The 26,051-nt window shown below is 45.2% G+C and overlaps 1 protein-coding gene across 4 annotated transcripts in view; it reads left to right on the plus strand.

Annotated features, from left to right (window-relative positions):
• Window positions 1-24,027, plus strand: part of LOC115457860 (receptor-interacting serine/threonine-protein kinase 3-like) — a 117,250-nt gene extending 93,223 nt beyond the window's left edge. For 2 of the 4 annotated variants that reach the window (XM_030187519.1, XM_030187522.1), the window contains exons 4-9: window positions 1,381-1,430; window positions 1,533-1,691; window positions 15,606-15,706; window positions 16,724-16,790; window positions 21,966-22,016; window positions 23,680-24,027. In XM_030187519.1, the coding sequence (XP_030043379.1) occupies window positions 1,381-1,430; window positions 1,533-1,691; window positions 15,606-15,706; window positions 16,724-16,790; window positions 21,966-22,016; window positions 23,680-23,945 (694 nt within the window). In that variant the 3' untranslated portion in view covers window positions 23,946-24,027. Of the gene's footprint in view, window positions 1-1,380; window positions 1,431-1,512; window positions 1,692-15,605; window positions 15,707-16,723; window positions 16,791-21,965; window positions 22,017-23,679 lie in introns of all 4 variants that reach the window. The other 2 variants (XM_030187521.1, XM_030187520.1) reach the window with 2 other exon arrangements.
• The last annotated feature ends 2,024 nt before the right edge of the window (window positions 24,028-26,051 follow it).

Here is a 26,051-nt window from a genome sequence, read left to right on the forward strand (position 1 = left end):
GTCTAAAAAAGTCAAACCTTCAACCGTGGCAAACAAACAGCAATTAAAAATAAATAAATAAAACAGTACAAATTGTGAAAACGACACAAAACAACAAAACAGTCATATATTTAAGTAAAGCAGCCTCTTTATTTAGACTGAGTCACGGTGTTGATTTTTTTGTCAGCTAAGCAGGTTTTTAAAAAATTTTTTTAGCTTTTCAATGTCAGCATTTGCTCTTTTGTATATATTTATTTATTTGGTGCATTTGTACCCCACATTTTCCCACATAAGCAGGCGCAATGTGGCTTACATTAAGTCAAGAGTATACAATTCAATCTAGAGATGGCACAGAAACAGAATGTGACAGGAGGGGAAGGTACACGGGATGACACGGGCAAAGGACAGGGGTGAAGAGCCAACAAATGGTAGAGGTTAAACAGAGGAGTAGCCAGGGAAATAAGCCTTGGCGAATAAGAAGGTCTTAAAGGACTTCTTGAACTGCTGATGGTCGACGAGCTCCTTAAGCTGTCGTGGCAGGACATTCCGGGATTTTGTGCTGATGAAGGGGAAGGACGAAGCATAAAGAGTCTTGTATTTTACATGCCTTGCAGAGCTCTGGGCATTCCTAGAGGGCAGATCGATTAGTGTAGCATGTATTCAGGGGCTTCTCCATAGATTATCTTGTGTGTAAGTGAACAGACTTAAAATGTTATACGGTCCTTGATAGGGAGCCAGTGTAGTTGAAAACGGAGCGGCTGAGCAGAAACAAAGCGTGATTTCCCCAGGATAAGTCATGCGGCCGTGTTTTGAGCCATTTGAAGCCGTTTGAGAATATATATGAACTATTTCATATGGAGATTGTTACTTGAGAGGACTTACTTTCCTGAAATTTTGAATTTTGTAAGAAACCGACTTTTTGGGAGCAATCTCCCAGTGTTTTGGGAGTTTTTTTTCTGCTCTTTTTTTACTGGATAATAGTACGGGAACTTAGTGATGGGAAGCCAATGAAGGTGTGAATATCTCCACCCTGACAGTTGAGGTGTTTGATAAGTAATTTTCTCTTAATAATTAATCAGGTGCAAGTCCCTCACTAACAATCTAGCAAAAACATTTTCTCAAGCTTTTATAGTTATATATATTTTTTGCCTTACAAATTAATATTTGCAGTTATAGAATAATATGATTTACATGTGCTTCTTGGCAGCTCTGAAACTGGAGTAATTGTACATGCCAAAATAAGGTGCACATACGCTGAAGCGCACACTTTTCTTTATAGAATAGGCACCACATAGGCCCCCCTTGGCACCTAACACAGTTTTACAGTTTCACTCAATAATGTTCAGCTTCTTACCTGAGAGCTGCTTCTATTCTTATTGATGGCTTCATAATCTCTTGCAGTTACGGAATTTTAATTTGGTCTGTACTTGCAGCACAAGAGCCATACACAGGTATGTCCCTTACTCTTTAAGCTATTTGCAATCTGTCCATGCTTGCCTTGTCTATCTCTGGGCTTTCTTACATTTTCTTTAGTTTCCTTCATCTTTCCTTAGGTGCATGTGCAGAACGGATTAAGATCCTCATACCTAAAGGACAGAGGCCTGATGAAAATGTACTGGATGGTCTTGGTGATATCAAGATGCTACCTGAAGCTAGAAGTTTAATGGTAGCATGTTGGAGTGAAGTTCCATCAGCCAGACCCTCTTTCCAAGGTACTGATAACAGAAATAGTTAGTGTGGAAGAACTTTCATTATAAATATTGTTAGCGCCTTTCGTGCTGCACTCCAGAGCCGTCACCTAAGCCAGCACTACTCACGCAAAACAATCTTCTCAACTATATCTTAGAAACCGGACAGCTGATTAAGCCTTTAAAACAAAGAACAGAACCAAGGAAGCTTCCTTTGGGGAAAAACACAAGTTTATTCTTTATCCAGAGATTTAGGATAAATAATAAGAAATAGTCATAGAAATAGTCTAGAATATGACAGAAATGAGAACATATATAGAAATGGAAATTACAATGGAAAGTTGATCAGGGCAGTCCCTCAGTTCTCTGGTGAGAGGCCAAGAGCTCTGCACACTGACCCGCCTCCTATCTGGCAGAGAAATAGTATTTAGGGTTTCTTTTCCCTTTCAAGACAAAAAAAGGAGCACAAGGGGGAGGGATTGTCTCACACCTTTAGTTAGCATCTTACAGTCAGTCAGGATCTCTAGTATCAATAAAATACATAGCATCTGTTTACATTCCCTTTGAAGATGCAGTTGGTCTCTTGTCTAAATGTTTTGGGATATTATATCTCTTCTATTTATCTTTACAGCTTTTCTCACACAAGAGTATATTTCTCAGAACCATCCCTTTATTCTTATTTTTATTCTAATTCTAAAAAGAGGAGGCAAGAGTTAATTACTTTTCCTTCTGACAGCCCAGGTCATTCTTATTCTAAAGACAAGAGTTAAAAACTGCTTCCCTTTAGAGGTGTTACATCTCTCTGTCAGCTCAGACCCTGTGTTTATGTCATAACATAATCTCCTTGTGTTCAAGGAAATGCATAATAGAATTATTGCTGTTGTCTCCAGAGATCTGTCTGTCAGGGAAATATAGTGTTTGATCTAATTGTTCTAGGTAGAGAAAGAAGTCTTCTGCAAGTGTTATTTCCCTCACTGTTACAAGATAAAGTCAATCTCATTTGCTTTTGAAGTAGCCTTATACAAAAGACCCGGGAAGGACTTCTGTCTGCAGTATTCCCTGAGGCCTGACCTTGCTCAATGAGAGAGATTGTGGGCAATCAGGTTTAATCACCTGACTTGGCAAGAGAGGGGGGGGGGGGGGGTAGAGAGTGAAGTGACTTGCTATTCCAGCAAGCTTTCCCCTGTTTTTGGAAAGAGAAAAACCTCCATTTCCTTGTCATCAAGCAGATGAAGCCATTACGTATGGCCAGGGTCGCTTTACTCATACTACCCCCCTCCTCAAGACCCTTCACTGGCTCCCTATCCGTTTTCGCATCCTGTTCAAACTTCTTCTACTAACCTATAAATGTATTCACTCTGCTGCTCCCCAGTATCTCTCCACACTCGTCCTTCCCTACACCCCTTCCCGTGCACTCCGCTCCATGGATAAATCCTTCTTATCTGTTCCCTTCTCCACTACTGCCAACTCCAGACTTCGCGCCTTCTGTCTCGCTGCACCCTACGCCTGGAATAAACTTCCTGAGCCCCTACGTCTTGCCCCATCCTTGGCCACCTTTAAATCTAGACTGAAAACCCACCTCTTTAACATTGCTTTTGACTCGTAACCACTTGTAACCACTCGCCTCCACCTACCCTCCTCTCTTCCTTCCCGTTCACATTAATTGATTTGATTTGCTTACTTTATTTATTTTTTGTCTATTAGATTGTAAGCTCTTTGAGCAGGGACTGTCTTTCTTCTATGTTTGTACAGCGCTGCGTATGCCTTGTAGCGCTATAGAAATGCTAAATAGTAGTAGTAGTAGTAGTTATGTCCATCAACCAGCAGGAGAGATAGAGAGCACTCAAACTTTCACAGTGCCCTCTTGGCCAGCTAGCTCCACTGCCTCTTCAGTATTCTCTATCTCCCCTAGCAGGGTGGCTGCAGCTTGTTCGAGCTCCAGAAAAATCTGCCGGGAGGTGGTTCCTGGCTTGCCAGTTGTTAACCGGGGTGTTGGAGGCTATAGCAGCCTCACTTTAAAGGCACATAGGTTAGCCCTTTCCCTGCCTTACCCATACCTCTGTGGATGTGGACATATTGTCTTGCTTTCCCTGTCCTTACCCACCAACAGTGGATGCAGGCATATAGGTTCGCCCTTTCCCTGCCTTTCCCACTCATCTGAGCCTCCGGAGTCTTCAATACCTCTGCTTTCCTCACAGCTTAAAAAAAAAAAAAAAAAAGTCGCGTTTTTAAACGCAGAGACGCTGGAACAGAGGTTTTTGACCTGATTTTCAGCAGGATCGTAGTTGTACACTAGATCCTTTGAGGTACTGTAAGAGTGTTTTCCAACTCCTCCGGGGTGGGCCCGCGATCGGGGCGATTTTGGCGCGAAACCGCCATTTTGGATTTTACCGCCGTTTTTCGGCGATGGCTGCGGACAATGTAAAGCGCTGTTCCACTTGTGGCAAGCGTAAATCAGCAGCAGGGCTCTGTAAATCATGCTGTTCTGGCGTAGGAGCCGGCCCGAGCATGGCGAGCGATGTTTCTTCCCGCTCTGAGCTGGCAGCGGGCGCCATTTTGCTTACACCGCATGGCGCAGCCTCCGTGGATACGGAGAGACCTGAGCCGGGTGGGGCACCTCGAGATGAGGTTATTTCAGGAGTGGCTAGCACCGGACAGGATTTGGGTGCCCAGGGTGAAATTTTCTCCCCGGATTTTGTGCTTTTGCTGCATAAAGCATACATGATGAAAAGAGCCCTTCCTCAAGGGTCGCCTGAGGCTTCTCTGATTGCCCCCCCCCCCCCCCCCCCCGATGGATTCTGGCCTGGGACTGCCCAGTGAGGCCTTTTTCCTGGATGCTTGGCCTAAAGATAAGCGCAGAAGGGTTAATCCCCCTTCAGATTGTGGTGCACCTTTTTCCCCCCCGTGGTCGGGGTGTGAGGATTCGGAGAACACTGACAGACGTTCTTGGTCTGAGGAACCAGAGTCAGGTGCGGATTTACCACAGGATCTGGATGATCCCTCCGCGGTGAGGATTTTCCACCGTGATGAGCTGCCAGCGCTTATTTCAGATACCCTGCAGGCCCTCTCGATTGAAGATCCTGACAGTGGCATGGCCTCCTTGGGTAATCCCAGGATGGCTAGTACCAAGAAAGCTGCTCGGGCCTACCCTTTGCATGACTCCATCCTAGAGCTTATTTCGGCTCAGTGGGCTGACCCCGAGGGACCTTTGAGAGTTTCCAGGGCTATGGGGCAGTTATACCCTCTGCGTGAGGGACATATGGCTCGTTTTCAAATGCCTACAGTGGATGCCCTAGTCACTGCGATGACAAAGAGAACTACCCTCCCTGTTGAAGGATGTTCAAGACCGTAGGCTGGAAACAGCATTGAAAGGGTCCTTTGAAATTGCAGGTCTCACTGTTCGGGCGTCTGCATGCAGCTGTTGTGCTGTTAGAGCCTGCCTAGCTTGGCTGCAACAGGCAGTGGCTCAGCCTGGTGATGGAGCGGAGCCCTTCTTGGATGTGGCTCCGCGGATGGAGGTGGCCTTGTCCTTTCTGGCTGATGCCCTTTATGACCTTGTCAGAGCTTCGGCTAAACAAATGGCAGTAGCAGTGGCGGCTCGCCGTCGTCTGTGGCTACGACACTGGGCAGCGGACATGGCCTCTAAGCAAAGGTTGGTGAAGTTGCCTTTTCAAGGACTTCTCCTATTTGGTGAGGAGTTGGAGAAAATTGTGAAAGGCCTGGGTGATCCAAAACTCCAGCGCTTGCCCGAAGATAGGCAGAGGCCTTCCTCTAAGGGCCAGGCGGTCCACTCCTCGTACAGACCTCGCTTCCGTGAAGCTAGAAGGTACCGCCCGGGGCGTTCTGCTGGGTTCACTTCACGTGCCCGTGGTCAGCAGAGGAACTCCTTTCGCTCGGACAAGCGCTCCGCAGCCGGAGGCTCAAGACCAGGAGTTCAGGGGCGACCCTCTCAATGATGGTGCGTCGGCCCTCTCCTCGATGCCTGTCATCGGAGGACGGCTTTCCCTCTTTGTCGAGGAGTGGGCCAAGATTTCCTCAGATCAGTGGGTTCTGGACCTGATCAGAGATGGATACAGAATAGAATTCAACGCCCCAGTAAGAGACGTGTTTGTGGAGTCCCGATGCGGTTCTGCCGTCAAGCGGGCGGCGGTGGAGGAGACTTTACAAGATCTGATTCAGTTAGGGGCAGTGACCCCGGTGCGTTCCGCCGAGCAAGGCTGTGGCTGATACTCCATCTACTTTGTGGTGCCGCGAAAAGGTGGGTCCTTTCGCCCTATTCTGGACTTTAAAAAAGTGAACAAGTCCCTGAGAGTGCGGCATTTCCACATGGAATCCCTGCGCTCCGTCATTGCGGCGGTACAGCCAGGAGAGTTTCTCACGTCTCTAGACCTGAAAGAAGCTTACTTGCACATACCGATTTGGCCCCCGCACCAGAAGTTTCTGAGGTTTGCGGTGTTGGGAAAACATTTCCAGTTCAGGGCCTTGCCTTTTGGCCTCGCCACAGCTCCCCGAACCTTTTCGAAGGTAATGGTGGTAGTAGCTGCTTTTCTCAGGCGAGAAGGTATCAGGGTTCACCCGTACCTAGACGACTGGCTCATCAGAGCAGACTCTGCAACAGAGAGCTTACAAGCTACAGCCAGAGTGGTCTCAGTACTGCAATCTCTAGGCTGGGTTGTCAATATGGCTAAAAGTCACCTGACCCCTTCTCAATCTCTAGAGTATTTGGGGGCCAGGTTCGACACAGTCTCGAGCTATGTGTTCCTACCCGAGTTAAGGCGGTGCAAGCTTCAGAATCAGGTCCGTCTGCTCCTGAGGATGCCCCGCCCGCGAGCTTGGGACATTGTCCAGCTGCTGGGATCGATGACAGCCACGATGGAAGTGGTGCCATGGGCGAGAGCACACCTGAGACCTCTACAGTATTCCCTACTCCGGAGATGGTCTCCTATTTCTCAGGATTACCAATGCAGACTTACTTGGCTCCCTGCGGTCCGACTCAGCATGGAGTGGTGGCTCTTGGACAGCATGCTGCGGCGAGGAATGCCGCTGACGCTCCCCGTTTGGTGCCTAGTGGTAACGGATGCCAGCCTGAAGGGCTGGGGCGCACATTGCAAGGGGAAGCATGCCCAGGGTCTATGGACACCCGAGGAGTCGGAGTGGTCCATCAACCGCCTAGAGTTGAAAGCGGTGTTTCAGGCGCTTCTGGCCTTTCAAGTGACCCTGGAAGGATTGGCTGTCAGAGTGATGTCGGACAACACGACAACGTTGGCCTATATAAATCGACAAGGCGGAACAAGGTGCAGAGCACTAGCCGCGCAGGCCAAACTGATTTGCCACTGGGCCGAGCTGCATCTTCAGTGTCTGTCGGCAGCTCATATTGCAGGTCAGAGCAATGTGCAGGCCAATTATCTGAGCAGGCATCAGATCGATCCAGCAGAATGGAATCTGGCAGACGAAGTATTCCTGCAGATCTGTGCCAAATGGGGCAAGCCCGTGATGGATCTAATGACGACAAGTGCCAATTCCAAAGTCCCGTGCTTCTTCAGCAGACGGAGAGATCCTCGCTCGGCGGGGTTGGATGCCTTGGCTCAACCCTGGCCTCCGGGTCTTCTTTATGTGTTTCCCCCATGGCCCTTGATAGGGCGCCTGCTCTTGCGGATTCGGCTGCAGGAGAAGTGGTCCTCATTGCCCCGGATTGGCCAAGGAGACCTTGGTATGCAGACCTCCGACAGATGCTCCTGGAGGCTCCTCTGCCGTTACCTCTGGTACCGAACCTGTTGACTCAGGGACCGGTAGCCATGGAGGACGCGGCCGCTTTGGTCTTACGGCATGGCTATTGAGAGGGCGCAATTGAGGGATAAAGGTTATTCCAATAAAGTTATTTCCACTCTCCTGCAAGCCCGCAAGCGGTCCACTTCCGTGGCTTATGCCAGGATTTGGTGCCTGTTTGAGTCTTGGTGTGCTTCCAGAGCCATTGCTCCAATGCGGGCTCCTGTCTTGCCGATTCTGGACTTTTTGCAGGAAGGTGTACAAAAAGGCTTGGCCTATAATTCCCTGCGGGTGCAGGTGGCAGCGTTGGCCTCCCTTCTTGGTAAGGTGGAAGGCGTGTCTTTGGCTGCTCACCAAGATGTGGCACGGTTTCTTAGAGGGGTGCTTCGGCTCTGACCTCCAGTGCGAGCACCCTGTCCAGCTTGGAACCTGGGGCTAGTTTTGAAAACCCTGCAGGCATCTCCTTTTGAGCCCCTTCAGCGAGCATCGGAGAAAGATTTGACACTGAAGGCCGTTTTTCTGGTGGCCATTACCTCGGCGAGATGGGTGTCAGAGCTCCAGGCGCTGTCCTGTAGAGACCCATTTCTGCAATTTTCAGAGTCTGGAGTCACGGTTCGGACCGTGCCTTCCTTTATGCCTAAGGTGGTTTCAGCCTTTCACCTAAACCAGCCTCTTTTCTTGCCCTCTTTTTCAGAGGAAGAGTTTCCAGAATCTTTTGGGCAGCTGCACCTTTTGGATGTGCGCAGGACTCTGCTGCAGTATCTGCGAGTTACTAACTCTTTCAGGACTTCTGATCATCTGTTTGTTTTGCTATCCGGTTCTCGCAGAGGGTCTCCAGCGTCTAAAGCCACTATTGCCCGCTGGCTCAAAGAAACTATCTTTTCAGCTTATCTGCTGGCTGGCAGGGTTCCGCCTGTAGCCTTTAAGGCGCATTCTACTAGAGCGATTTCTTCCTCTTGGGCTGAAACTGGAGCACTCTCTCTTCAAGAGATATGCAGTGCAGCAACATGGGCTTCTAAGCTCTCCTTTGCCCGACATTACAGGCTGGATGTGGCTGCCAGGAGGGATGCGCGTTTTGGTGCACAAGTGCTAGCGCGTGGTGTGGCCTGTTCCCACCTTATCTAGGGATTGCTTTGTTAAATCCCATACGTAATGGCTTCATCTGCTTGATGACAAGGAAGGGAAAATTAGGTTCTTACCTTGGTAATTTTCTTTCCTTTAGTCATAGCAGATGAAGCCATGAGCCCTCCCTGTATGATTGTCTGTATGCTGTGAATCTGTTTTTTCAGGTTCTGTTCTAATTTCCTGAAGTTCCTTCCTTGGGAGAAAGTTGGAAAACAATCTTCAGGATTCATGTTCAGTTTAAATTTAGGAGGATGTGTTCATTCCCTCCAGCATGTTTTTTTTGGAGGATGTGTTGATTCTCTCCAGGAGGCGCGTGTGTTCCCCTCCAGTTCTATAAATAGGAGGATGAGTTCATTCCCTCCAGTGTGTTGGGAGGATGTGTGATTCCCTCCAGGAGGTGCGTGTGTTCCCCTCCACTTATACAATAAGAAGGATGAGTTTATTCCCTCCAGGAGGATGTGCATTCCCTCCTTTATGAGTTCATGCCCTTGTGATGGGCCATCGTTCGCTGTGAGGAAAGCTCTTGTGATTCCCATTGCGGTTTGCCATACTGCTTTGGAAGCTTCAAATACTGAAGAGGCAGTGGAGCTAGCTGGCCAAGAGGGCACTGTGAAAGTTTGAGTGCTCTCTATCTCCCCTGCTGGTTGATGGACATAACCCATACGTAATGGCTTCATCTGCTATGACTAAGGGAAAGAAAATTACCAAGGTAAGAACCTAATTTTCCCTTCTCCCTGTCCAAATATGAGGAATTAATTCTGTATATTAAAATAATTGGAGGCCTTCCACCTCCTACAACAATATCTAAATTCTGTATTTTTGACCCATGTCACTTCATTTCTTGCCATAGTCTGTAGATATAATAAATTCTGTTGATTGATTGCTTAATATATTTTCCATTTACCATCTATACCACAGCAGTCCAGACTTGTAGGTTATATTTCCCTGCTATCAGATGGAGACAAAAAGTTCAGAACTGGCTTCAGTCCCCTTTATAGGAGGCTAGTGCTGTCTTCTGCTCCTCAGTATTTGCCTCCAGCAGATAGTACAGACATAAAGACTGGTGCATTGCTGGTCTCCCATGGCAGTGACCTTTGAATAATCCGTTTCCGATGGTAAAGGATCCCAGTTGGGCTGCCAGGTTAACTCTTCAGGCAAAATCTCTGACTCCTAGGGCAACAGTCCTTGGGCTGTTTTTCCAGTTCAGCGGGCTCTTGGTGTTCAGATCAAGAAGGTCAGATACTACTTTCACCAGTGTCTACACTCTCTTTTTCTGGTCCCTGGCCGTCTTTTTTTTTTTTTTTTTTGCAAGAGAACCTTTTTGCTGGGAGGTCATTCTTGTTAGTTTTATTTGGAAAGAAAAGAGAGAAAATATCTTAGAAGAGTGATCTGCCTGTAGCTCTGTCCACAGGCAACCAAAGCTTCAGTGCTAGATGTCAGAAGGGTAAGGATCCGCTGTCGGCTTAATGGCAGAACACAGTGGGAGATGTAAAGCGAATGCTACATACCTGTAGAAGGTATTCTCCGAGGACAGCAGGCTGATTGTTCTCACGTCCACGGCAGCCCCTCCAATCGGAAACTTCACTAGCAAAGGCCTTTGCTAGTCCTCGTGCGCCCATGCGCACTGCGCATGCGCGGCCGTCTTCCCGCCCGAACCGGCTCGTGTTCGTCAGTCCCATATTTAGCAAGACAAAGACAAGGGAAGACACAACTCCAAAGGGGAGGCGGGCGGGTATGTGAGAACAATCAGCCTGCTGTCCTCGGAGAATACCTTCTACAGGTATGTAGCATTCGCTTTCTCCGAGGACAAGCAGGCTGCTTGTTCTCACTGATGGGGTATCCCTAGCCCCCAGGCTCACTCGAAACAACAAACATAGTCAATTGGGCCTCGCAACGGCGAGGACATAACTGAGATTGACCTAACAACTTATCCAACTAACTGAGAGTGTAGCCTGGAACAGAATAAACATGGGCCTAGGGGGGTGGAGTTGGATTCTAAACCCCAAACAGATTCTGAAGCACTGACTGCCCGAACCAACTGTCGCGTTGGGTATCCTGCTGCAGGCAGTAATGAGATGTAAATGTGTGGACAGATGACCACGTCGCAGCTTTGCAGATCTCTTCAATAGTGGCTGACTTCAAGTGGGCCACTGACGCAGCCATGGCTCTCACATTGTGAGCCGTGATATGACCCTCAAGAGCCAGCCCAGCCTGGGCGTAAGTGAAGGAAGTGCAATCTGCTAGCCAATTGGATATGGTGCGTTTCCCCACAGCCACTCCCCTCCTGTTGGGATCAAAAGAAACAAACAATTGGGCGGACTGTCTGTTGGGCTGTGTCCGCTCCAGATAGAAGGCCAATGCTCTTTTGCAGTCCAATGTGTGCAGCTGACGTTCAGCAGGGCAGGAATGAGGACGGGGAAAGAATGTTGGCAAGACAATTGACTGGTTCAGATGGAACTCCGACACTACCTTCGGCAAGAACTTAGGGATTGAGAAGCTGCACCAGCCTCTACTGGCAAACCTCTTCCGGTCTGAAGGGAGTCGGCCTTGAATCTGGGCTGAGACGTGTGGTCAGCACTAAGGTCCGCAACTTGAGGCGTCAATGCTCCCTCAAGGGAGTACTGTACCAAGCACCTCGGAGCCTCAGAAGTCAGAGGGTGAATCTTCTGGGCACCTTTCCTTTTCCCCAATGACTGCAGAAAGCAGACTTGGAGTTTGGTAGCGTTTGGTAAGCACACTTCAAGTGTCTGCTTCAGACACCATCTTGCCCCCTGGGCTTATCTTCCACATTCTTCTCCTATATAGGAATACTTTGTGTATATCCCACAGGTTTTTTTTATTGTTGCAGTCTCCACCAGCTCACATGGGAGGACGTTGCAGGCATCCACTATCTTATCTGTGAAAAAGTACTCTCCCTCATGCAGGAATGCTGTAGAGTTGGGGTAAATAATGGCCTCCCTACTGCAGTGGTCTGTACATAATTAGGAATGCTGCTATGTTGGATGTGCAACGCAGTACTGCTTCAACCTTATTTGCTTCTTCCAGCTGTTGTCATTCTCTAGCTTGGGTCCTTCATTTTCAATCACCTAAACAGGAAAGGTCTGAAGGTCCAAGATATCTTAGTGGTTCCCTTTTCCTAAGAGTACTTTTTTTTTGCCTGATTTCGTGCTGATTATGTACTAGGCCTTTTGTAAGGTGCAGGTACCTGATGGGGAGGCGGGGATGTTAACTGCTTGGACTGGGGCTCTCTTGGATGTCTCTTCTCAGTTGTGTCTTGCCTCACAAATGAACTAGACAGTTCAAGGCAGAATTGTTCTGGTCAGAATGGTATCCTTCTCTTGAGGGAATCCTGGGAGAGGATGAAGAAGTATAGGTTATAGCCTCCTAGCAAATGTAAGACCCTATTGAATGCCTTTTTGGCATCTATAACCCAGTAAGAAAACTGGAATCTATTTTCTCCAAGCCACATGAATTAGTATAGCTATTATTGACTGCCTGCTTCTTAGGGGCAAAGGCCACCTCATGTGGACATACCAGATCGGCAGAAGCCACCCAGTGTACTAACCAAGACTTTAGCAAATATTTTAACATCGACATTCACTATAGAAATGGATCTGTGTGACTGACAGTCTGCCTTTACCCTCTTTCAGTAGAACAGATATCTAGGCGTCCAACATAGTAGGAGGTAGTGGCTCTGCTCAGCACATTCTGTAGATTACTTTTGTCAATAAAGGCGACAGCTGAGTGGGAAATGCCTTATAGTATTCCAGTGTGAAACCATCTAACTCTGGAGCTTTCCCTGTAGCCATAGCACTTATTGCTTTCCATACTTCTGTTGGCATCACGTCAGCTTCTAGACTCTCTGCTTGGTATGAGGTTAGTGTAGGTAAATTTTGTGCTGCTAAGTAGGCATTAATATTTTCATTTTTCATTTGAGAGTCGCATATATATAATTCCTGTGACAACTCTCTGAAATGTTCACTTATGTGAGCAGACAGATGCAAGTTTCTTCATTCTATCCTTAATCTTTCCCACCTTACAGTCAGCTTGGACTTTATGCAATTTATACACTAGCATTCTGTGGGCTTCATCTGTATATTCATAATGTCTTTGCTTCACCTTATTCATAAGTACATAAGTAATGCCACACTGGGAAAAGACCAAGGGTCCATTGAGCCCAGCATCCTGTCCACGACAACGGCCAATCCAGGCCAAGGGCACCTGGCAAGCTTCCCAAACATACAAACATTCTATACATGTTATTCCCGGAATTGTGGATTTTTCCCAAGTCCATTTAGTAGCAGTTTATGGACTTGTCCTTTAGGAAACCGTCTAACCTTTTTTTAAACTCTGCCAAGCTAACCGCCTTCACCACGTTCTCCGGCAACGAATTCCAGAGTTTAATTATGTGTTGGGTGAATTAATATTTTCTCTGATTTGTTTTAAATTTACTACACTGTACTTTTATTGCATATTCAATTTATAAAATATTAGACATTAAATTTGGACCTCTTCTCGCTTCTTCTTGCACTGTACAGCTACTTTGATAAAATAGCCCCTTGACACTGCTTTTAAAATATCCCAGACAACATAAAGCAAAGGTCCTGAATGCATGTTAAGTTCTAAATACTCCTTCAGCAACTCACAGTATTCCTTTAATAGCACTTCATCTTTTAACAAATTTATTATTTAGGGACAAATGTTTATCTTTAATTTCATCTTGTAGAGTGTACAATTTCACCCAGCAAGGGGCATGATCCGAAAAGTTTATAGTTCCTATTAATACCCCCTCCCCCCCCCCCCCCCCCCCAAAAAAAAAAAAAAAAGTTTTCCCCTCAATGTCCTTTCTACAATTAAGAAGTCTATATGAGAATACAGTCTATGGGATGTGAAGTAGATAGAGGCATATTTTCAAAGCACTTAGACTTACAAAGTTCCCTAGGTTACTCTGTAACTTTGTGCTTTGAAAATACACTTCATAGTCTCTGGTTAGCATGAATTCTCTCCAACAATCAAACAATCCCAGGTCAGTTACTATAGCCTGCAACATTCATGAGTATGTAGTGTCTTCCCAATCTCGTCTAGCAGTGGTATCCATTCCTACATCAAGGTAAGTATTCAAATTGTATCTCCCCCCACCCACCACAGTATTATAAAAGTCAACTTAATTATGATTTGGGGCATAAAAATTCACTACTTTCAATTCCATTTGATCTGTCAAAACCAGAGCCCAAAATATACTTCCCCAAGGGATGTCTATTGACCTGTTGCACTTGCACCATCAAATCTCTAAGAAAACGAATTGCCATTCCCTTTGCCTTCCTCCCTCCCTCTCTAGTCTGATGCCAGATATACTTGTGGATACAACCTATACTGAAGCAGCCTCTCATGACTCCATTTCTGGTGTTTCCTGTAGATATACTACGTGGGACCTCTTACTTTCCAGCTCCTTAGGAGAAATTAAGCCTTTAACATTGAAAGTCAAAATTATTAACGCCCCAATCCCTCAAATACTTAACTCCCACCCCCCCACCCCCCACATGCATGTGTATACACATTTTCTTCTTTTCTCGACCTATTACTCAAATATCCTTTCCAGTATAAGGAGCAACTCTTTAAGCTTTACCAACTCCCCTACTAAGAACTAGTTCATTTCAATAGCAGACTATGAACTTTTCTTCCAGGAACTTGTCCGAACTTTTTTAAAACCTAGATATGCTAATCGCTGTTACCACACCCTCAAGCAACGAAGTCCAGATCTTAACTATTCTTTGCAGTATTTCCATTTCATTGAGTGTTCCTTGGACTTTGTACTTTTTCAAAAAGTGAAAAATCGATTCACTTTTACCTCAGTCATATCCCTCCTCAGCCATCTCTTTTCCAAGCTGAAGAACCCTAACCTCTTTAGCGTTTCCTCATATGAGAGGAGTTCCATCCCCTTTATCATTTTGGTCAATCTTTGAACCTTTTCTAATTTCACTTTATCTTTTTTGAGATACGGCGACCAGAATTGAACACAATACTCAAGCTGAGGTTACTATCCCTTTCTAATAGTTCCTAGCATCCTGTTTGCTTTTTTGACTGCAGCCACACACTGGGCAGAAGATTTCAGCATGTTGTCTTCAATGAGACAGAGATCTTTTTTCTGGGTGCTGACTCCCAAAGTGGTTCCTAGCATCAGGTATTCATATCAGGTGATATGATAGAGGTTTACAAAATAATGAGCGGGATAGAGTGGACAGATGTGAAGCATTTGTTTACGCTTTCTAACAGTACTAGAACCAGGGGACACAAGATGAAATTAGAATGTGGTAGGTTTAAAACAAATCGGAGAAAGTTTTTCTTTACTCAGCGCGTAGTTAGACTCTGGAACTCATTGCCGGAGAAGGTAGTGACGGCAGCTGGCCTTGCTGAGTTTAAAGGGGGTCTGGCTCTGGACAGATTTCTGAAGGAAAAGTCCATTGATCGTTATTAAATTTTGGGGGTTTTGCCAGGTTCTTGGGGCCTGGATTGGCCGCTGTCGGAGACAGAGTGCTGGGCTTGATGGACCTTTGGTCTTTTCCCAGCGTGGCAGTGCTTATGCGGTTCCACTTAGCCGGTTAAGTGCTGAATATTGCACTTGACCTGTTAAGTTTTAGCTGGCTGCATATGCCTGGATATTCAATGCCTGCGCCTGCACATGGCCTGGTATTGAATATCCGGGCATAAAGCCGTCTGTAGTCAGCAAATCACTAACTGCCACCAGCTGAATATGTAACTTTTAACAAGAGTCCTACAGTATTGTCTGTTTTAAAATGTTTGCTCTTCAGCACCAACACAATCACAGTTTTGAGCATGCTGTTCTGCCTCGAGGTATTTAATACTGTATATTCACTCTCAATTGTGTATTGCTTCTGTAAATACATGCATTATTGTACTTGTGTGTGTGTATATAGCCATGCAGTTCTAGAAAAGCATTTCTAAAATGACCTCCTATGCTAGTTTTTATACTGACGGTTGTATCTGGAGCATTAAATCAACATTTTTTTGTGTTTTGTTTCTTTTCAGTGTGTGTTTGGAAAACCCGAGAGATCTTTTCTGTATATAAATCTGACATAGATGATGCAGTGCGCACAGTGCGGGATAGATTGAAGAACTCATCTGCTGAGGTAACACATTTTATTTCCCACTAGCTCATGTCAGGGGCGTATCTGAAAGTCGGCGGTAGCGGGGGCCGAAGCCAGAGTGAGGGGGCACATTATAGCCCCCCCCCCCAGCCGCCGCCGCCATTTCCGACCCCCCCCTGCCGCCGTGTGTACCTTTGCTGGTGGGGGACCCCAACCCCCACCAGCCGAGGTCCGCTTCCTCCTGCCGCTGCGAGGTTTTTTAAGTTCTTCATCGGGATTTGTCCTCCGTCACTCTGTGCTGCTGTTCAAAGAAGCTGCTAGCTGAATGCAGTTTCGGACTGAGTCTGACGTCGCTGCTGCACGTTGTACATGCAGGACGTCAGACTCATGTACAACGTGCAGCAGCGACGTCAGACTCAGTCCGAAAACTGCATTCAGCTAGCAGCTTCTTTGAACAGCAGCACAGAGTGACGGAGGACGAATCCCGATAAACTTAAAAAACCTCGCAGCGGCAGGAGGAAGCGGACCTCGGCTGGTGGGGGTTGGGGTCCCCCGCCAGCAAAGGTACCCACGGCGGCAGTAGGGGGGTCCAGGGCGAAATCTGCGGGGGCCCAGGCCCCTGTGGCCCCACACAGATACGCCCCTGGCTCATGTAGGGGGTAATTTCTCTAAGGAGCCACCTAGATTTAGGTGGAAAATATATACATAATAATGCCAGAATTCTAGTTATTTGCAGATGTATGTGGACACGTGTGCATGTATATAAATTACATATTCATACATATAAATTACAGAAAACTTTGTTTGTATACATTCACAATTTAGGCATGAACATTTATACCAGCTCTTTCTGGCACAGGATCAAAATATACCTGTATGTTTTTGCATACAGGTATATTTTGATCCTGTTACCTTAGTATCCTATAAAGTAGATGCCTACTTTTCTTTATAAAACAGGATCTGAATAGGTGCATTCTTAGTGTCTAAGAATAGGCACCCTCTTAGTCTGATAGATCTTCTTCTTCTTGCTTCCTTGTTTCATTTCTTGTCTTTCCTCAGGAGAGTAAAATAAAAGCCAGTTTTACTACTGTCCAGGATGAAATAGAGGTATCTTTACCAGACTCAGGTAAGTGTATGGGTGGTGGTTTTTCTTTTCTATTTCCAATAGGAACTGTTTTAGATTAAAGAGGAATTCAAGCTAAGAAACAAGGATAGCTTACTATACTGACAATTAAAGATTTTATATTTCTTGACAATGTTTTTTATGCTCAGCCCCTATTTTGCTCCACTGCAGTGGACTCTGTCCTTTTTTTGTGCTCCAGAACTAAGGGGAGTGGCAGAAATTTTGTCATCGCCAATTACCCTCCTGCTGGCACACAATGGATCCTCACAGCACCATCAAGCAAATACAGTAGAACGCCGATTGTCTAGACTGTCCTCTGCAGAGAGTGGTCCGGATAATCATATATCTGGATAATTACATATCAATTTTTTCTAAGGAAAACGCAATCAGAGCATGGCATATTGAACATTAGTTTTTTTTTTTTCATCAATAAGTTGGCAGAAAAAAATACAACATACAATACAGTTCTGTAATTGTACTGTATTTATAATTAAAAAAGGAAATACTATACAGCACTGTATTTAAAATTAAAGTACAGTGCGGTGCTGTATTTCCTCTGCCATGTTCCCGGATGCTGAAAGAGCAAGGCCGTTTCCTGTGCCGCATCCCCACAAGCTGAAACAGCAAAGCTGATCCTGTGTTGCATCTAGGCTGAAAGGGCTTTTTTCTACTGCATATGAGTCGGGAAAGAGCAGGGCTTTTCTCTTCTGCATCCCCACTCCCTTTCACATCATTTCCTGTAGTAGAATGCGTGGACCGCAAGGATTGGCTGGGGAGGTACATCACTATCAGGCGGATAATTGATCTGGATAATTGGACATCCAGATGATGGGCGTTTGGATAATTGGCGTTCTTCTGTATCTTCAGCCTTTTTCAAGGTGGGCAAACTTGCAAGGCCGTGCCTAGGGTCTCTGGTGCCCCCCTGCAGACTATCAGTTGACGCCCCCCCCCCACCCCCACCCCCCGTGTGGCACAAGATGCAAAGGAAATAGGAGCTGAAAGATGGAGTGCATCTTTGTGGGATTGCTCAACAAATAGAGGGTTTTCAATCACTTAGCTTTTCGTGCTTGAAATTACTAATTAAATCTTTGATATCTAACTGGGCACATATATCATTCTCTATAGCAATCATGGCAAGGCTTACAAGCCTTTCTTGCAAAATACTTGATCGCAAATCATTTTTTATGATTTTTAAATGATCGCTTACCACTTGCCACATTGACAGGAATTGTCAGCAGTATTCTTAGAAACAAATTGCTATACATTGCAAAATAAGATAGCAGATGTAAATTCTCAAAGTGGACATATTCCAAACGCTAAAATGAAAATAAAATGATTTTTTCTACCTTTGTTGTCTGGTGACTTTCTTTTTCTGATCATGCTGGCCCAGTATCTGATTCTGCTGCTATCTGTCCTCTTAACTCCCTTTCCAGGGCTTCCTTTCCATTTATTTCTTTACTTTCCTCCTTTCTTCTTCATTTCTTGCTCTATATCCATAAGTAAAAGCTGGGTCCTCCGCAGACTTGACTGTCCAGTGGATCCAGCTTCTGCCTATTTTCTCCATCCATGTGCAGTTTTTCTTCTCTCTTCCTTTTCCCTCATCTCATCTCCTTCCTCTCTCTTCCCTCCCCTCCATCCATGCCCAGCATTTCTTCTCTCTCCCTTTCCCTCCATCCATGTGCATCTCCTTCCTCTGTCTTCCCTTCCCTCCCCTCCATCCATGTCCAACAATTCTCCTCTCTCCCCTCCCCTCCATGTCCAGCAATTTCTCCTCTCTCCCTGGGCCCTGCCCTCCCATCCATGTTCATCCTTGTCCCTCTCTGCCCTTCCCTCCTCCATCCATATCCAGCAATTCTCCTCTCTCCCCTCCCCTCCATTTACAGCAATTTCTCCTCTCTCCCTGGGCCCTGGCCTCCCATCTATGTCCATCCTTGTCCATCTCTGCCCTTCCCTCCTCCATCCATATCCAGCAATTCTCCTCTCTCCCCTCCCCTCCATTTCCAGCAATTTCTCCTCTCCCTGGGCCCTACCCTCCCATCCATGTCCCTCTCTGCCCTTTCCTCCTCCATCCATATCCAGCAATACTCCTCTCTCCCCTCCATTTCCAGCAATTTCTCCTCTCCCTCGGGCCCTGCCCTCCCATCCATGTCCCTCTCTGCCCTTCCCTTACCTCAGCACTGCGCCGCCCTGGAGGCTTTAAATCTTACCTCCGACGGTCGCAGCAGCTGAGCAGCGTCAGTGAAAGCGCTGCTGACGTCTCCAGCCTTCCCTTCGCGCTCGCTCGTTCGTTCCCTCAGTGTCCTGCCCTCGCAAGGAAATGACGTCAGAAGAAGGCGGGACACTGAGGGAAGGAACGAGCGTGAAGGGAAGGCTGGAGACGTCAGCAGCGCTTTCACTGACGCTGCTCAGCTGCTGCGACCGTCAGAGGTAAAAGATTTAAAGCCCCCGGGGTGGTGCGGAGCTGAGGTAAGCGGCGAGGATAAGTACAGTGGTGGCGCCCTCCAGAGGTTGACGCCCCCCTGCGGTGCTTGCCCCGCTTACTGTATTGGCACAGCCCTGCGAACTTGGCAGTTGTAGCTAACTGATCATTTTTACTTGGGTTATAATAAAATGCCTCAACTGGGGACAAGGACTTGATTTTCCTTATGGATAGTCTGGACTTTGTGCAGTGAGCCTATATGTACTGCTGGTCATACCGTTGATCGTATCTATTTCTTACAGAGTTTACGCTTTCCAGTCTGACGATTATCCCTGCACTGCTCATTTTTTGGTATCTATGTCCTTTCAGTTGCCTGTTTTGTTTTTTATTTAATTCTAACAATACTAGACCTTTCTGTCATCGAGATTTAGGGCTTTTGATTCCACCTCTTGTGTTGACGGTTGTGCTTTTCCTACTATTTTGTTTCATTATCACTGGAAGATCAGTTTGGCATTCTATTCTGCCAGAGGCCCTTGATATAGTGGTATCATTGGAGGTTTTTTCTGCGTATCATAGGGTAGGAAGCCCTTGGTATCATGCACAATTATGGTTTCAGAAGAAAAAAAAACACTCCCCCCCCCCCCCCCCCCCCCCACCTCCAAAATGGCTGCACGGCAAGTGCTTTATTTGCTGCATGGCCATTTCCCATAGGAAAGCGAGATTTCCCTTTTATCAGCTGCAGTAAAAGGGGGCCTCGGCATGCATGTAAAACACACGCCAGCGCTGGCCTCCTTTTGCTGCACTTTGGTAAAAGGGCCCCTTAATCACCTAAATAACCGTATAAATAGGACTGTGTTTTATGCAGTTTTATCCTTATACAGTTCCTCTTAGCTGGTTAAGTACTGAATATCGCACATAACCTGCTAAGTTTTAGCTGGCCGTGTATGCCTGGATATTCAAAGCTAGCGCCTGCACACGGACTGGTATTGAATATCCGGGCATAAAGCTGTCGTTAGCAAATTACTAACCACCACCAGCTGAGTATCTAACTTTGAACAAGAGTCTTACAGTATTGTCTGTTTTAAAATGTCTGCTCTCCAGCACCAACACAATCATATTTCTGCCTCGAAGTGTTTAATGCTGTATTTTCACTCTGTCGTGTATTGCTTCCGTGAATACATGCATTAGTGATTCAGCGTTGTTTACCTTGCTGTTTAGTTTGTTTATTAGTTTGGATAATTGAATTGCTTTGTACAATGATATCTCGTACGTATTGTTGCTTCGATTACAGCTGCTTCAAAATATGTCTGTTAAGTTAATCATGGGTTCTCAGAAATAGAGTCATTACACCACTGCTTTAAATGCACCACTGGTTTCATTTTGAGTTAAAGGTGTTGGTTGTCACATTTGGTTTCTTATATGTGGTCCCCAACCTATCTTTCTACTTTGTTGGTACCTTATTTGCCCTTATAGGCATTGCGCTCACAGTCTCAAAATAGGCTTTTGGTCCCCCTGCCTGCAGAAGCATGGTTGTATCGTGATACTGTGTTTTATTTTTGTTTTATTTTTTGGGGTGGGGGGGGGTGCACCTGTTTTGTTGAATTCTTTTCCCCTTTAACTTTGTTAGCAACCCAACCTTTAACAAATTTAAGGTTGGGATGAAGACTTATTTTTATTCTTTAGCATTTCCAGAGACAGGAGGCTTTGGGTAACAGTCGTTTTGGTTGGTTGTTTTGCTGTGGGTCATGGATAATGATAGAGTTGCTTTTTTTTTTTCTTTTGTATTGATGTATAGTATTTCTGTTTATTTTCTGTTTTTATTATGTTGTAAATTGCATTGGTTTTGGATAGAGAGGTATAACAAATTTTTCAAATAAACATAAATATGTCTCAAGTTCTCAGTATTAGAATTCTCCTTTCATTCGGAATTTCCCATTGTACAAGTAATTATAAGTGATCACTGCCCCTTCCTTGCCTGAGGACATGTTCCAAATCATTGGTTATCAAGCCACGCTAGCGGTCCCCGATACAGTAATGCTGACAAAGTCCATTTAGTTTGAATGGGCTTCATTGGCATTGCCATGTGGGAACTGCTAACGCGGCTTGATAACCAATGATTTGGAACATGACGCACCAAGTTCTAATGCAGGATGTGTGGAGAAATGTGCACACCCAGGAGGCTTTGTTCAAGAGAATCCGCCAAGAGGCGGAGAACTCAAAAGTCCCACGGGAAAACACAGAGGTAAGACAGAAAAAGTGAGAGTTTGACCTTGGATGCCAAAGTCTGGAAAGACGTTTGCTTAACAACAAAAGTTTATTCAATAAAAAGACTCGACACAATCATGTTTCGGCCACTAGGCCTGCATCAGGAGTCTGTGCGGTAGCTGGTTATATGCTGATGCTCCTGGATACAGGATCACCCGTCTACAAATAAATGTACCAAGATGCAGAGAAAATCCTCTGCAAGCGATAAATGTCCAATATAACAGTGGATGTTGGTCTTTAAAAAGACCCTTGGAAAAGAAAACGCAATCAATGTTTGTGTCGAGTCTTTTTATTGAATAAACTTTTGTTGTTAAGCAAACGTCTTTCCAGACTTTGGCATCTGTGGTCAAACTCCCACTTTTTCTGTCTTCACCCAGGAGGCTTTGCCATTCTGCACTTCACTGCCTAATTAATGTCAAATACATTTTTAGACTGAGTCCCCAATAATGTACTACTTCAGCTGGTATTTATCTGTCCTTACGTGTCTGTTTCAGGGAGCTGCAAGCCCAAGTCAGAGCATATGGCACCTAAAGATTTAAAAGAGGGTGAGTATAATGCATGAATTAGAATCAGGAGTAATCTAGTAGGAGTGGCTTAGTGGTTAGAGCAACAGTCTTGAAATCCAAAGGTGGCCAGTTCAAATCCCACTGCTGCTCCTTGTGATCTTGGGCAAGTCACTTAACCCTCCATTGCCTCAGGTACAAACTTAGATTGTGAGCCCTCCTGGGACAGAGAAATATCCAGTGTACCTGAATGTAACTCACCTTGAGCTACTACTGAAAAAGGTGTGAGCAAAATCCAAATAAATAAATAGATACGTATACTAACTATGTTTCATGCAAAATAGCATTACAAGGATGTGTTCTTACACACTCCATGAATTGTAAAGCAAACTGAATGTTCCTTCCCCCAACCCAAGCTTTTTACATTTTTTTAAATCCCTCATGCCTTCATTTACTACAATATTCACCTCTTCCCCCCCTCCTCCCACACACACACAAAACTTGCTGCCTGTCTACTATCCTAACACCATTCCCATATGTCCGGAAACAGATTTTGAGAAAGCCCTGTCCAAAAAGAAGGTCATGGACTTGATATACTGCTTTTCTGTGGTATGACCAAGATGGTTTACATATATTATATGCATGTACTTTCTCTGTACCTAGAGAGCTCACGCTAAGTTTTGTATCTGACGTAATGGAGGACTAAGTAACTTGGCTCAGGGTCACAATAAGCTGCAGCGGGAACTAAACCCAGTTTCCCCAGGTTCTTAGCTCACTGCACTAGCCATTAGGCTACTCTTCCACTCTAATCTTAGGAAAAAATTTTTTTTTGCAGAAGTGGTGATGGTGGAAACAAGGTCTGTACCTGAATTTAAGAAAGTGTGGGTGTTCTCAAATGTTTACGTGCAGGGTTATATAATACACCTGCTCCAGTCCTAACTTAGACACCGCTATTTACACCACGTTTTCCTTGGCGTAAATAGATGCGCCTAGAGTTAGGCGCTGGCATGGTCACTAAGCGTATTCTATAAACCACGCCTAAATCTAGGAGCGGTCTGTATATTAAGCCTAAGTGGAAATGTTTTTGGCACCAAGTTTTTCAGCCACCGTAAATAGAATATAGCTGTTTGTGCCTGTGTTGGAACAGCAGGCTGAGAACCAGGGAAGCCAAGTTCAAATGCCACTGCCACTCCTTGTGAACTTGGGCAAATCACTTTGATCCACCATTGCCTCAAGTACAAACATAGATTGTAAGCCCTGTGTTGAGCAATGCACATGATTTTACCTTCAACAAGTATAAACAGTTTTTTTAAAACAGCTTATTCCAATGGGTAAAACAATATTCATGGAAATGGATTTGAAAATTGCCATTTTCTTTGCTTCCGGCCATGTGCTAGTAACAAATTGAGGGAAGGAGATATTAGTGGGATTCAGAAATTTTGTTTTTTTGATGCTTAATTGGTCATGGATACCACTTTGAATATTTATGGCACACGTTCATCCTCACTAAATTTATCAATGAAAACATGATATAATCTTCCTAAATGATATAATTCATTTACTTTTCTTTTTCTTTTTCTTTTTTGTTTGTATTTAAATAAACTTCCATACATCCATGTAAATGTTGTAAATACTGTACACTGATTTTTGAGCCTTCCTCTGCATAAAGTTGACCTAACCCTCATTACCTTTCTTACTGGTCCAGGGTCAACTTTTCTACTAAAGCACCGGATGGCGATTGTACAACGACTCATGACCATAGAGTCTATCCTAGAATGTCTCCTTCAGGAAGGGATTATTAATAATGGAGATCATCAGTTCATCATATCTGATGCCAACTGTGCAGAGAAGATCCGGAGAACTCTAGATATGATCTTGCGTAAAGGAAAGAAGAGCTCAACCAGACTCTATCAGCTGCTAGCAGAAAAGGAACCACTCCTTGTACAGTCTTTGCAAAGTCAGACTGACTGACTGTCATCAGGAGTTACCATATATTCCACATATGAAGATCACAATTGATCTGGGTTGTACATAATACAAATGGAACAAAAGATTGAACAGTTCTTTTGTGTGCTGTTCATTTTTATTATTACAATAAAAGAATGACTTTTAGGGGGGGGGGGTTATAATTTTAGTTAAGTTTAGTTTTGCTTTGGATTTGATAGTTTCTTCTTGCTCCTTTTAGGTCTCTCAGTTCAGTTGAAAGTAGGGATTTAGCACCATAAAAAACTACCTGGATAATTGTCCCTTTTATTTCATATCCATGCCAGCATATAATTTTTAAAAAATGGTCTAATCCACTGGTTCCCAATACCTGATCCTGGCGGCACCCCAACCAGTCAGGTTTTCAGTATATCCACAATAAATATTCATGAGAGAGATTTGCATGCTGTGGAGGCAGTACATGCAAATCTCTCTCATGAATATTCACTGTGGGTATCCTGAAAAACTTGACTGACTGAGGTGCCTCCAGGACCAGGGTTGGGAACCACGGATCTAATCATTACAACCACCATTCTCTGCTAGGGATCATGGACCAAGACTCCCTTTAGACCCTTTCAATCCTAGGTCTTAAATCAGGCCAGTGTATACCGTTCCACACCAGAAATGTCAGCAGGAATCCAGGCCCAAGTTCCAGCCTGACTGTTTGACATTGCTGTTTGAATGTCTCACCGTCATCTGAAACTAAACATGGACAAGACTAAACTTCTTATCTTTCCCCCTAAACCCATCTCTCCTCTTCCCCCATTCTCTGTCTCTATGGATAACATTCTCATCCTCCCTCTCTCGTCAGCTCGTAACCTTGGGGTTATTTTTGACTCCTCTCTGTCTTTCTCTGCACATATCCAACAGAATGTTAAAACCTGTCATTTCTTTCTCTATAATATCACCAAAATTTGGCCCTTCTTTTCTGCCCACACTACCAAAACCCTTATCCATACTCTTATATCTTACATGTTTGGTGTACAGCGCTTTGTTTCGCTATAGATATGATTACTAGTAGTATTACTATGATTGTGGCAATTGGCTGTGAATGCTCCCCTGCTGCTTTATCTTCCTCTTCAGCTTATCTGGGATGCCAAGACTTTAGTCAGAAATTAAAACTGTTCTTTTTGAATGGCAGTGCAGCCTATATACCATTGTCTCCCGCTGCCTTTGTCAAATTTCTTTGCAGCATTGAGGACACAATAGGCTGCGGCTGAAAATAAACCTACGATGACTGGCTAAAACATCTTGGATGCTTTCCCATGTGCTCAGTATCCATCTCTTTGCAAGCAGTGGCTGTAACTGTAAAGGAATCTGCAAGAAGGAATCCTGCGATTATTGCTGCTACCTTGCATTTCTATCAGCTGTTTAGAGAAATCACAAAAATAGGTGATGATCATAAACTGTGATTAGAGGGGAAAATCTTTCTCCCCTTCCCCAAGGTATTATTTAAAGCAATCAAGTATAATATGAAAAAAGGTTCTTGTCACGATTGTGGCCGTGACCCCCCCCCCCCCCCCCCAAAGACTCACCTTATTTCTGGCGGTCAGCTTCTGAGCTGGCTTCTGTCTGTTTTGCCTGAGTTAGCTCTGTCTCTGTTTCTGTCTTTGTGTGCAGGCTGCTTCCAGTGTGACTCTAATTACCCCACTATACTGCACCTGTGTGGGTTAAGCCTCTCTGTGTTTCAGTATGCTGTCTGCCTGTGTCTGGTAGTTGTGACATCATCAGGCAGGGCCTTGATAAGGAAGTGGTGTTCTTCCATTCAGGGCCTTTGCAACCGTTTTGCTTTAGGTCCAGGTCAGTAACATAGTAGATGACGGCAGAAAAAGACCTGCACGGTCCATCCAGTCTGGCCAACAAGATAACTCATATGTGCTAATTTTGTGTATACCCTACTTTGATTTGTACCTGTGTTCTTCAGGGCACAGACCGTATAAGTCTGCCCAGCACTATCCCCGCCTCCCAACCACCAGTCCCGCCTCCCACCACCGGCTCTGGCACAGACCGTATAAGTCTGCCCAGCACTATCCCTGCCTCCCACCACTGGCTCTGGCACAGACCGTATAAGTCTGCCCAGCACTATCCCTACCT

The sequence above is a fragment of the Microcaecilia unicolor genome, chromosome 14 (genome assembly GCF_901765095.1).
Source record: "Microcaecilia unicolor chromosome 14, aMicUni1.1, whole genome shotgun sequence".
Taxonomy (NCBI): Eukaryota; Metazoa; Chordata; class Amphibia; order Gymnophiona; family Siphonopidae; genus Microcaecilia; species Microcaecilia unicolor.